This window comes from Amblyomma mixtum, chromosome 2, assembly GCF_055824585.1.
Source record: "Amblyomma mixtum isolate Tamu chromosome 2, ASM5582458v1, whole genome shotgun sequence".
Classification (NCBI taxonomy): Eukaryota; Metazoa; Arthropoda; class Arachnida; order Ixodida; family Ixodidae; genus Amblyomma; species Amblyomma mixtum.
Genome location: NC_143013.1, coordinates 68844453 through 68858254, shown reverse-complemented (window position 1 = coordinate 68858254; position 13802 = coordinate 68844453). Strand labels below are relative to the sequence as shown.

Here is a 13802-nt window from a genome sequence, read left to right as displayed (position 1 = left end):
TCAACACGGTTTCAGAAGAGGCTTATCAACTACCACGCAGCTCGTGACCACTCTTCATGAATTTGCTTCATCACTAGATAAGGGCGAACAGATTGACGCAATTTTTATGGATTTTAGTGAAGCGTTCGACCGCGTTTGTCACAGTAAACTGATATTTAAGCTTCGAAACATTGGCCTCCCCGATAACCTTGTTAATTGGATTCATTCTTATCTTTCCAACCGACAGCAGTTTGTTCAGGTAAAGGGCTGCTCCTCTCACATTCTACCGGTGTCCTCTGGAGTGCCCCAGGGTAGCGTCCTTGGCCCGGTTCTCTTTCTCATCTACATCAATGACATCGTTTCGGCCATTGACACTGCAGCTATAAGTATTAGGTTATTCGCAGATGACTGCATTCTCTTTAAGTCTATTAATAGTAACCAGGATCAAGCACGCTTACAGATAAACCTTAATGCAGTTGCAGATTGGTGCGCGGAATGGTTAATGGAAGTAAATACTGATAAAACTGTTCTCCTACGGGTCACGAAAAAGAAGAATCCCTTCCAGTTTACATACACACTGAACCACGAAAACCTACTGCAAGTTGACAACTACAAGTACCTCGGCGTAACATTAAATAAGCACCTTAGTTGGACTAGTCACGTCGACAAAATTTTGCGCTGCTGCTGCAAGCTAGAAACTTGGCTTTCTCCGCCACAAATTAAAGTCTTCCCCACAGTCCGTGAAGCTATTAGAATACAACACGTACATTCGACCTAAACTTGAATATGCTAGTGTGTCATGGGATCCATTTCTCAAAAAAGATATACATTCACTAGAGATGATACAAAGAAAAGCAATCCGGTTCATTTTCAACAGTTATCATCGGAATGCTTCACCGTCCGCCATCATGTCTGTAAATAATATTCCATCCTTGGAAAAAAGAAGAGCACTCGCTAGGTTAAAATTTCTTTTTTCACTTTATCACCAGCAGTTCAATTTCTCTTCCAAGGACTACCTGCGCCCACGCTTAACCCGGCATACTAGGAACGTTCATGACCACAGCCTTACGCCGTTCTTTGCCCGTACAAACCTCTTTAAAAACTCTTTTTTTGTACGCACTATCGCTTAGTGGAACAGCTTGCCAGCTCTCGTCTTTTCCGCGCGTAATGTTCATGATTTTGAAGAACGCTTGTCCCCTATCATCTGAGTTCTGTTTGTAATCCTACGTCTGGTGTTCTATAATATTTCTTCCTGTTTTTTTTTCTTTTTGACAATGTTGTTCATACAGCAACCTTTTACTTTTGACTGCCTTTATGTTGATCATTCAGGTGTTTTGTAGTGTTTGTCTGTTTTCTTTCTTTCTTTTTTGAAGTTTGGTGTGATCTTTGGCTGTTGTTAAATTGCGCACTCTGCTTGGCCCTCGGGCTGCAGTATTTTGTAAATAAATAAATAAATAAATAAATAAATAAATAAATAAATAAATAAATAAGCTTTCTTCCAATACGACATCGCGCAAGTGGTTAATGTGCACGCCGTTGTGATTTCATTCATTTTTATGTTTAGCGCGCTCAGACCGTAGCCTGTCATGAAAAAACGCGAGCGACTCATCGTTTTTATTTTTTTTTTCCTTTGCAATAGGTCATATCCCCTCCCCACTTCGTCAACATAGTGGTACGAACACTTTTTCGTTGTGTAGGCGAAGCGCACGCCGCGTTTTTTTTTTTTTTTGTTATGCAGCGAAAATAAGCGTGCAAAGAACCGGATTGAATAAAAGCATGATACTCGAGCAAAGGAGAGAGAAGCAGTGCGCACATAGGAGCTAAGACCTAGCGTTTTCGAAAGGTTTAAACTCGACCGCGCGCGCCACTCGAAAGGAAGAATCGGAGCGGATTGCTTCTATTTATATTTTTATCCTTCGCGATGACAGTTAAAAGCACCGTAGAGGAGAGAAGAAAAAGAGAAGATAGCGCCCAGTTCTCCTCCCCTGCGAAAGAACAAAAAGAAAAGGAATGAAAGAACGAAAAAAAAAGGTCACAATTGAAGCGCGTGACAGCCCAGCGCCTTGAGGGGCTAGAAGGAAAGCCAGCGCGCAATCACGAGGGCACCGGCGCAGCCGTCGGCGAATACCACGCCTCCCCTGGCGATAAACGATTTAGCGGGAAAAACAACTTGAGATGCAGATCGGCCAGTGCGATTCATGTGTGCGTGGATTTCGCCGGCACAAGGCTTTCCGACGTATTGACCGAGAGCGCCCGATCGTTGCGTGGACGGTGGCGCCGCCTGTGTTTGGCCCGCAGCGGCGGCAGGTCACACCGTCGCCTCCTGAGTGACGCGTTTCCTGGCATTACACCACTCCGGGGCCGACTAGTGCCAAGAGGCAAAGTTGTTCAACTTGTGACCGTGACGCAAAATGTTCGGTTTTGACGTGTTTGACCGCTGACAGCGAGCGAAAATTTGTCCAGAAACGGCAAAGCGGTGGAAAAAGTTCACAAAAAGAGCCACCGTCGGCAGTATTCTTACATGAGTCACTGCGCGGTGTTGTCGCGAGTGTGTTGGTGCGTTAATCGGCACGGAGAGCATTCAGGCGTCTGAAGACCGAATCTACAGCTCGGGGGACATTTTTCAGAGCCTTTTCGGCTTTTTTTCCGGCCTGAAATGCATTTTATATCGCGCTAGCGAGTGAAAATACCGGACCGCAGCGCCCCCCGCGAGGCGCGCCTTCCGCGGCCGCGGTTAATTGCAAAAAAGTAGTCCCTCGCGTCGAAAATTTATGTCGGTTGCGGTTCGGCGCGGTGAAGTGTGGCACTCGGACCAACTATTTGAAGTGGATTATTGGATCAAGTGGACACCGACGGTGATCTGCGACCCCGTGAGGGCAAGACGAGTGTGCGGAGGGATTCCGTTATCCTTACTTTCCTTCTCACAGATGTTCCCGCTTTCGAAGTGGCCAGAATAATAGTGTGCGTGCGGTTGATAAGGCCATGCCCGTGTAGCATCGTTTCGCGGCTTTGCAAGCCAACACACGTGGTGACTGTGAACATCATCGAGGTCCGAGATGAGCGGCGGACCTCCGGGAAGCCGGATTACGTGCGCCGCGTGAGGATGCGACCGTTCAGGGTGTGGGCTTAGTGGCAGTATGGCAGCGCCAGCGCAGAGCCTGCTGAATTGTGAACAAAAAACGGCAGACGGCGCGGAGCTGCCTCCTCCCGGATCCGGCGGAGGACTCAAGAATGGTGCTTCGGGCGAAGAGCTCGGCACGGACGAAATTCCGGCCGGCGTGATGGTGAACAACCGTGTGAAATCGCCGAGCAGCGCCAGCGGACACATCGGCCGAGAACTGACAATGGATAACTTCCAAGATGGAGGTACCCACCAGCTGAACGCTAGGCCTAGCGCTGTCGCCGGCGATCCGGCCGCTTTTGCCGATCGACAGCGGCTAGGTTCCGACTTCCGAGCCTACAATCCCAACCTTCGGGATTCGGTGATGGGTGGCGACGAGTTTCGGAACTCTCCGGACAGCATGAACCACGTTCCGGTGCCCGGTTACGGCGCGGGGTACGCGGACCGAGGAGGCTACATGGCTAGCCAACATGGCGGCCCCAATCTACCTGGGAACGCCAACGACCCGGCTCAGAGCAAGCTCTACCAGCATTATAACCAGCAGCATATGCGGCCGGGCTACCCGCAGAGCCCGCGGGCCGCCATGGGTCCCATGGGAGGGCCGCAGAGGCCGGGATCCATGATGCCCTGCTACCCACCGAGCGCCAACGGGGGCAGCGGCGGAGCGCCTCCGCAGCGGTTCCTCTCGGGACCGAGTCTCAGCCAGCAGGGTGGACCCACGCCCACGCTCAACCAGCTGCTGCAGTCCCCGAACCCGCTGCATCGCTACCAGAACAGCTACGGCGATTACAACTCCATGCACAAGGGCATGGCGGAGCAGCAGTATTCGCCCTGGGCCGGTGCGCGCGGCTCCTATCCGCAGCAGATCTCCGCGCCCATGTACCGGCCGCCGGTGAGTAGTGCTGCTGCATATGCAGCCTCGTTTTGCACGCCCTTCTGTGCCTGGCGACCGCGCGAAAGAAGCGCTGCGTCCAGCGAGCCCCGCGCGAACGCACGCAGACGCGATCGGATCACTCACGTTTGGCTAGCGTCGATTGTAGGGCCGATGTTCCGGGAACGCTTTCGTAGCGTGTTGTCGCGAGGCTCAACTCGTAGCGAAGCCTGCGGCGTCTTCGTTGTCGCCACGTGTTTTTCCTTTGGCAATGCGCTGCCCGCTTGCAGAGAACCGCGGCCTCCGCGTCTTCGTTCCATCGCGCACGTGTCGCGTGCCGCCAGCACACGCTCGTCGCTGCGTGACAGGCGCGCGTCCACGCCGCTCCTCGGGACATCCGACACGTGCAGATCGTTCCATGCGCGGTATCCGAAACCGAGAAGGCTTCGGTTTTCGTCCTGGGGGTTTCCGTCGACGCGATATCGTGTGTGCTTGCCTGGCGTCCCGTTGGACGCGCCGCGTTGTAAACAAACGCCAAAGGTAGTCGCGAAACGGCGGAGCGATGTGATGGATGTTTCAGAAAAACTGGCATCCCTCTAAGCCCAGCGTGGGTCATATTCTGGTGTGCAAAACTGCGTCATGTATGGGGTGGACGTTTCGGTTCTGCATTTAAGCGTGTGCAGCCTACAGCAGAGTTGTTCTTGCTTGAAACTGCGTTCAAGCTGTTAATTCACGTCGTTGAATGAGGTCTGGCTTTAGTAGAATCATTATCCATTGACTTGAGTGATCAGTGATGTAGTGGTTCGAAACATTTGCATTTCGTGCTTACTTTTTTGAAGGAACTCATTCAGATGTTGGCAGCCTGTGCATTTGAGCAAGCAGCAATGTTTACTGCTCATGCCTGACGTTCATTTTCATTCATTAACTTATAATCTAAAGTTATCATTGTAGCAGTGCGTGGATAAACACTGCTTTTGTTGCCTTTTATCCCGGCTTCAGCACAGTTACTGTGGCCAAATATATTTCCCGGTCTGTGAACGGAAGCACCAAAATGTGCGTGGGTGTCTTGCATAGCCGGGGTAGTAGTTAATATTGTCTCTGTGTTGACTAGATGGTTAGAATGCTTTGCAGAACACGAAAAAGACCATTTCGAAGTGAATCCTGGCAGCAGCGGCCACATTTTGATGGAGGCGAAATGCAAAATTACCCAGTGTAGTGTGTGGCATAAATGCACTTTAAAATAACTCTGGGTAGTTAAAAATTAATCGAGTCGTCAGCTCCTACTCCAGAAATCATATATGCCGCTGCAGGATGTTAAACCCTGCATACCGACCAACCTACCTACCCACCTCCCAAAATAAAGAGGTTTAGCATAGCGGATACACGCTAGCTTAAGAAGCACATCTGCTCTGCACATGCGTAGTGGCCACCTCGCTGGACTGTTATACAACTGCCCTGTTAAGTCTCCGCTTTGCTAAATCTCTCAATAGAATCCTTGTGGCAACTTGAGGACTGCATTTCACCTTGCTGTTAACACGTTTGACACATTAACGTGTTTTTACACGAAAGAAGCTGCTCGTGTATCAAGTGGAGCTGAATGAAGCTTTGCATTGACGGGAAGCGCTCCATAAATGTGCAGTCGCGGCCAGAATAATGTGGAAGTGTGCGTCTGCAGTCAAACTCCGCGATTTACCTAGAGAATGTTTAAAAGTGTATAGTAACTGTGCAGGTAAAACATCACGTCTGTTACCCAGGGGATATTGAAAAGTGTTATTGCAAAAGTACTAGCTAACCTAGCTAGTACCACCTGTGCTTAAATGCAGCAAACCTTCCTATATCTTTTGTGCGCTCAGAGGTAAGAGTTATCACGCCGAAGCATGCTGTATTATTCGAGATGGCTGCACCTGCCACCGGGGTATGTTGTGGGCCCGCCAACAGTTAATATTGTATACCGCTACGGTGGCTCAGTGGTTAGGAAGCTCGGCTGCTGACCCGAAAGGCGCGGGTTCTGTCCCGGCCGCAGCGGTCGAATTTTGATGGAGGCGAAGTTCTAGAGGCCCGTGTACTGTGCGATGTCAGTGCACGTTTAAGAACCCCAGGTGGTCGAAATTTCCGGAGCCCTTCACTACGGCGTCCCTCATAGCCTGAGTCGCTTTGGGACGTTAAACCACCATAAACTAAACTAAAGCTAGGCATATTAAGTAGTAACGGTCCAAACAGCTACTACTACTGTTCTATCATACAACAATCCTCATATTCCTTTTTTGCTCTGGTGCAACTTCATGTACGGGTGTCCTGAATTCATTGCAGCTTTGCAGGCGTTTTGCTTGGAAACCTCCCACTTCCTTGTGGGAAATGAACTGATTTGATTTCTCTGGCCCTGCCGCCCCCCAGGAACCCTCAGGAGGGTTGTGGCGAGGCGACGGTGGTAGTTTCAAATGTCCTTCAAGAGGTCTTGAGCACTGGCACAGTAAAATAAGCTACATTGCATGGCCCAGAAGCAACCGAAATGGCGGGAGTGCTCCTCGAGATTGCCGTACAGCCGGTGTCACGTGTCCGCATCATCACTTTGGTTATATCCCTTGTTTCCTGCATTTTTATTCGATGAGCTGAGCTTATTGTCAGCAGCTGCATCCTTTTTGTGTGAGGGATTAAAGTCAGCAAGTACCATCGTCACAAAAGACTCGCAGCATGTCCGCAACTGGTTTTTCTTTCAAGCTACCCGTAAAAATGGATTCTACCCAAAAGATCCAGGTTCCATCTTGGCCGGGGCGGTCGAATTTCGATGGAGGCAAAAGCCTAGAGTCCCATGTGCCATGCGATATCAGTGCATGTTAAAGAACCCCGAGTGGTTGAATTTCTGGAGCCCTTCACTATGGCATTCCTTATGGCCCGAGCCACTTTGGGACGTTAAACCCCCATAAACCAAGCCGTAAAAATGGATTCTCGATCTCCTTTTGGTTATATTGACGTTTTTCCGGCAGCAAGACATGTATTTGTGGCTCATAAAATGACATTTAAGAAATATACCTGCCAGCCGATTCGGACTCGTGACGTCTATGCTGAGAAAGACAGATTTTCCGCCGCTTGGAAGTGAATGTCAGCGTAGTGTTGTAGCCTTTAGAGTCCACGTCCAAAATTCAGGTACGCATGTCGTTTACTTTTGAAACTGGCTAGTGGTGGTGACACCTACATTTCGTTTTTTGGTCTTTTCTAGCTTGTAAAAGCTGTTTTCGATGTGATTGGTCTCTTGATTGGATGAATGGATAGTATGTCACGGATGCCATCTTTGGGTACTGTGGCTAGCTTCCACAGCGTACGCAGAAACCCGTTGGCGATAGGCGGATTAATGAAATGAGGCTCTTGCTACACTTTCCGGACCCAAAGGTGGCGGCTGCTGTAACGTTGGTGAAAATTATATATTCCGACTTGCTGATCTCAGCTTGATGACTTCTGTGAGTGTCTCTAAACTGAGTTTTCTTTGCGAAATTGAGAGGATGAACTCTACTGGTGCCACCCAGCGTGTGTATTGCACCTGTGACGCGGGCACTTTCGATCCTGATTGAATTGACTGAAGTCAATTTCAGCGCAGTTCCGGCATTCGTATTTGGTTTGCTATCGAGCCCGATCCTTCTCGATGCCGAGCCGGTCCCTGTGAGGGCTGCTACCCATGTGCGCAGGAAATAATCGAGCGCTTAATAAAAGTGATATGCACAGAAATATAGATATTCAATGAAAGACATAAAATGTTAAAAGAACTTTTTGTTTTGTTCAGTGCAACTTTATTTCAAAAATTGTGTGAACACTGTGCGCCTGCAAGAGTAGAGGCACGATAACAAGCGTTAGCACGACACGCACATGCATGGGCTGGTAGTATGTTTTGCAGATTTTGTCATGATACCTGCAGCAGCTGTGTCAGAACTATGGAATTTTCGATCACAAGTGCTTTTGTTTCCGTTTATTAAATTCCTAACCCATTTGTTTGCCGTCAGTTGTACAACTGTGTCTGCATGTGGCGCCACTTGGCCACATATTGGGCCAACTCATCCACGAGGACTGAGTGGGATTGTGTAGCATCGTGGCATGTCGAACACACTCTAGAATTCATATAAGACTCCATGGCGATAGGAAGTGCCTGTAGCCGCCGCGGTGGCTCAGCGGTTATGGTGCTCGGCTGCTGACCCGAAAGACGCGGGTTCGATCCCGGCCGCGGCGGCTAGAATTTCTTTGGAGGAGAAATTCCAGAGGCCCGTGTACTGTGCGATGTCAGTGCACGTTAAAGAACCCCAGGTGGTCGAAATTTCCGGAGCCCTCCACTACGGCGTCTCTCATAGCCTTAGTCGCTTTGGGACGTTAAACCCCATAAACCAAACCAAACCAGGAAGTGCCTGTATGTCGGCGGATAATCTTCGCAGTTGGTTATGTTATAAATGAGAAGGTGGACTATCTTGAATTAGAAATGTTATAGCGCAAACAAAGACACGGACAAGATAGATAAAACACACAGAAGCGCTTTTTTTTTTTCTCTCATGATCCTTTGGCCTATAAAAGGTGTGGCTTTCTACGAATAAATTCGGTTGACAGTTAGCGCTTCTGTGTGTGTTTCGTCTCTCTTGTCCGTGTCTTTGTTTGCGCTATAACATTTCTAATTCAAGATGAACTACCAACTCGCCCAACAGGAAGTTTTAATGAAGGTGGACTAATTGAGCCATGGTACTGGGTGTGAAATTCACGTCTGTGCACCACAGTTTCAGTGCTGTAACATTGCGTAGGAAACATATATTTTTGTGTGTTCATTGTATATAGTTGAAGCTGGTTCATTTTCATGAGCTTTCTCACCAGCCCAGGGTGCACTTCATTCAGTAAGTGCATCAGAACAGGAAAAATTGCTTTGGCTCGAAATTTTAGCTCATCAAAGAAGCATGATACGTGGGTTCCTTGTTGGAATTACTGTGCGTGCGGTCTTTGTGAGAAACAGCATGGTTGAAACTGCTTGTCGTAAATACTGATTATCTAACAAACATTGCTACGTCTTGACATTCAGAGAGTGCATACATTCGCTAACCCGTATTTTAAAGGGGCCCTGCGATGATTTCCTCAGTACCAGTTAATATCATTAAATAGATTCGTCATGCTTTCCAGAGACCAGAGCAAAAAGAATTATTGAAATCGTTTTTTGAACAGCGCTGGCCGCCACGAAGGTTTGAAGCGGAATGGAAAGTGTCGCCCCTAGCTGTATTCTTGTTAGTTTTCGTTCGCTTTCCCTGCTTCTTTCCAGTTTTTGTGGCATGCAAAAAGCTTTCAGTGCTCAGAGACATAATATTTTGGATTCATTTCGCAAGTATAAAGGAACAATATGCAAACTGGACGCCCAACCAATGAGAAATGCAGCGCCCTATCTGGATGCCACCTCATTTCCGCTGCCGCAAATGGCCACCGCGTTGCGACACCATCGGCTCAAAACAAGCATTTCTAGCGAAGATTAAAATATCAAATATTATGATTTCGGTGATCTCATTCCGTGTTCGGGATTCACAATGTCCCTTACTCTGCATACAAAGAATAAAGACCCCATGCTTTATCTACGTCGCAGGGCACCTTTAAATCATGCTACACAAAGCTTGACTCGGACGTGTCTGTCATCATATAATTGGCTTCTGCAAGCATAGCCGCTTTTAAGTGAGGTGCCTGGAATTGGCGTAAGGCTTCACACTGGACTGCTGCATCTCTGACTCCTGTAGTTTAATCCGTTCCACTCAGGTGGTTAAAATTATTCATTGAGTGGTTTCAGCATTTCAGTCTGTTTGCCACCTTCAACAGCTTAGCCTGGCGTGACAAGCTGGGCCGTCATTGAGTGTGGTTATTTGCAACGGGCTCATATGCCAAAACCTATCTCCTAAGAATGACTACAGTGCCTAGAAAAATTTAATAGTGCAATTGATGTGCACTGAATGCATGCAAGATGTAGTCAATTTGGCTGTGGCTATTCATTTTCATTCATTTCACCCTGGCCAGAAGCTGTGGAAGCTTTCAGGTGAAGAAAAAAAACGTTTTGCCAAGCTAATGTGTGAAGTGCTGAATAATATCTTTTTTTGGGCAGTTGCTGCAAGTGCGGCCGTCAAGCTAAAGTTGATATCAGAAATTTAGCTTTCAAGCTGTGTGACATGCATTGATTGATGCAGTCTGCCTGAATTGAGCCTCCTACAAGCATGCATGGGCAACACTGAAGATACGGGAGAAGCCTCAACAAAACGCTAGCTGCAGAATGGGCTAGTAGATTCATACTAGGTGATGGTTGTGGTACAGAGGCATCAGAAAACACACAGGGATGGGACCAGCACTGCTGTTTGACTCAAAAAGCCACTCTTTGTGCCTTGCATGTGAAGACACTATGAATCAGCATTTGCGGTGCATATCTATGCTGCATGTTAGTTTCTATTGTCCACCTTCATGCACAGGCATAACCATCTCGGTACTCTTTACAGTGGCAGACAGCAGGGAAAGTTGGTATGCGTTTGCAAAGTAAAAAGTGCCCCGCCGCGGTGGCTCGGTGGTTACAGCGCTCGGCTGCTGACCCGAAAGATGCGGGTTTGATCCTGTCCGTGGCGGCCGAATTTCGATGAAGGCGAAATGCTAGAGGCGATGTCAGTGCACGTTAAAGAGCCCCAGGTGGTCGAAATTTCTGGAGCCCTTCACTACGGCGTCCCTCATAGCCTGAGTTGCTTTGAGACGTTAACCCAGATTAACCAAACTAAACCAAGCAGAGTAAAAAGTGTGACAGGCAGCGCAAGGAATTTTCTGTGTACATTTCTCTTGTGCTGTCTGTTCTACTTTTTATTCTGTGCCCACCTGTTGGAGGCATAAATTACTGTAAATATTTTAAGCACTCATCAATTTCATTTGCGCATAATGTGAACTTATTTGCATTCCCCGACACACTATATGGATGGATGGGCTGATTTTCACTCCCCAGCTTGTCGCAGTTGATCGAATTAATGATGAATTTTATGGGCTCATGAATTAATGATGAATTTGTATGGTGCCATGATTATCTCTCTCTGTGCTGCCAAATGCAGCAGAGATGCATAGATTCCCGTGCACCTCATAGTTACCCGTAGGACATTCTGGTTTTGCCAATGTCCTCTCCATTGCAGTCTGATGATGCTGCCGATATGCAGCAGCCTTTTGACTCCACCTCTAGAGCCGAGAATGGTCTGGGTCGTGTGCAGAGTTCGTCACTGAAGGTTGGATCGAGGGCGATACCCACCACCAGCATCTGCATGGCTCGTTGTTTTACAAGAGTGCCCATGGTCACCTCTGAGCTGGCAAGCTCAGGTTTAGTAGTCTCACTAGCATTATCAGCTGCCAGTGTGAACTAAGATGGCATTCTTCGTGCTTGCAGACAGCATGCTGCCTGTCACTGTGACTGCTACCACAGAAACTGCATGCAAGGTGTGCAGATCGACGATGAATGTGCTGGAAATGCAGCTGTGTTGTATGGCTGTGGATTTGGCTTGGACTATGCATGGCTCTGTGGGGCTGCCTGGCATTGGTGGGGCATTTGGTACCACTCGGTACGCTTTAGAGCCACTTTCGGTAAACGTTCATATAATCTTAATGTGAAAGCATATAAAGTTTGATGCAGATTGAGTTCAGTGGAGCTCAAGCGTACTGATGGGATAGGTTTTGTTAGGTTATTATCCGTTAACAGATTGTCTGATCGCATGTGCCTTATTATATAGATGCTGTTGAAATCCCGGTTTCTCTGCTAAATATATTGGAAATTTCACTAGAAGGGATTGATCAAGGCAGCAGCTTTTAATGCTGCTGCAGTGGACAATACGCCTTCACAGTTTGGAATTCTTTGTTTCGGTGCGCATTTACTTGCAAAACACAAGTAGTTCAGCAAGAAGGGTCATTACATACGAGTGGGCGAAAATGAGGTGAAAGCACTAGGCGACGATGAGCAGGTGCAAGATCCGGGCTCTTTTTCATTTTTTGTACTTTCTCGCAGTAGAGTCATTCGGCATTTTGAGCTTTTCAGGCCTGCCTTCTGTAACTGATGCATGCGCAGAATGCTTTAGGTCTGTGCCTCATGTGTTGGCACATGTCGCCAGTGGCTTTTGCAACTGCGTAACGAGGCCTGCTGTGAGCGTTGGCCTTTCACATTTCATTTTTATCACTGCGCGACGCTATTCTAGCACCGCTCACGCTAAGACTGTGTCAGGAGGTGAAAGGGTGGGTTCTTATCTGCACCTTGTAAAGGGATGCAAACGGCATGTTTACATAGGGGGCGATTTGCTGACGTCTGGGATATCAGTGTTGCTGCTGTTTGCTGGGTTTCATTTCTGCTGCTGCATCACGTTTCGGTGGTCAATTTTATACCTGTCTTCTAAAACACAGCAGGAATAAGTAGCTTTATATTTGTTTGCAAATATGTGTCCTTCTGACTTGGTCGATGCTTTCTTATTGTGAAATTTTGGCCAGAGAAAAGTAGCGGGGCAGCTGTGTGTGACTAACCATTTTTGCAGGATCCCAACCTGCTAGGGATAACTGCAGGCCTTAGTATAAATTGGGTCTGTGTGTTTTTTAATGTTATTTACCGCAAGCATGTACAGCAAGACTGCCGCTTAAATGGTACCATACAAAGGCATGTGGTGGTACTAAGAGATCTCTGCCTGATGTAAAGTGACATCAAAGGTGTGTGGCCCAGTGTGCTAAATTACTGCCCACTTTCGCCTCTGAGCTCGTTTTGCATGTTCTGATTGCTTCCCCGCCGCATTTGTTCTCCTGAATTTGGCCGCCTCGGTGTGCCTCGCACTTCGTGCATCACATTGTCAGAAGCAGCATGTTTTGCCCCTCAAACCATCCTCACATGCACCGACGAGGATCTCACAAAAATTGGCCCATGAATAATATGGGTACAATTTCGACATCCGAAAATAAACGTCAACATTCTGCACGATATTACGAATAAAAAAAATTTTCTCTGAGATCAGCACGTAGTTCCTATCTCCAAGTGGCAAATGTGGCGGCATTGGCTGTGGCTGGGTTTTTCTTTGCTGAGGAGAGTTCACTGTAGTGTCTAGAAACAGCCTTCCTCGCTGTGGGTGGACGACTCACTCATTGCATGCGGATAGGGAAGTGCTCAAAAGGGAAGTCTTCCTAATGCAGCACCTGAGTTTTGGTTCGTTTGTTTCCTGTTTCTTTGTTGCTTTTATGTCGAGCCCCTCTCCTCAGCATGAAATTTATGATACCCGGTGGTGAGTATGAAATGCGTCGTAGCTTTTGCAGCCTTTGCAAGTCGGATTGAGCTTTCGCCGCATGAGCTCTGCCAGTTCTCTGCTATCTACTGCCGAGTTCCCGTTACAGTTGGTGCTGCGATAGTGAGCACAATGTAGTGCTGAGCCGCGTTTCCACATTTCCATTGCGCGTGACCTTGCTCCCTTGTGGAGAAGTGAGAACTGAGGAGCATTTTGGTTCTGTTTCGCGAAATATTCTTAAAATGCGGCTTGAACTGTATTCGTTATGATTTAAGCTTACAAAAAAAAAAAAGTTGTTTACTGTACTTTGGAGCATGTAGTGCTCACTGGCACTAAGGTTTTATTTTCTTGGTAAGTCAGAATCCATAAACGCAGCCTTTTGTGCGTATTGGTCAATGCTGCACTGAAAAAACAGTGGATACAACTGCTGCTTGATTGGCCGACACTATGTTGATACAGCGCTTCGCATTTTGTTGTCACTGTTTATTTACATTGCAAGCGGTTGAGGGAGTATCTCTGGCATCACAGTATGCACTTACCACTATGTTTTAAAACTATGCCAGCTTCA

The 13802-nt window shown here is 47.7% G+C and overlaps 1 protein-coding gene across 3 annotated transcripts in view; it reads left to right on the top strand.

The window, feature by feature from the left end:
- The first annotated feature begins 2136 nt into the window (after positions 1–2136).
- Positions 2137–13802, top strand: part of LOC149359652 (trithorax group protein osa-like) — a 168749-nt gene continuing 157083 nt past the window's right edge. Inside the window, exon 1 of one of the 3 annotated variants that reach the window (XM_089571794.1) lies at positions 2137–3992. In XM_089571794.1, the coding sequence (XP_089427920.1) occupies positions 3117–3992 (876 nt within the window). In that variant the 5' untranslated portion in view covers positions 2137–3116. The remainder of the gene's footprint in view (positions 3993–13802) is intronic. The other 2 variants (XM_089571795.1, XM_089571797.1) reach the window with 2 other exon arrangements.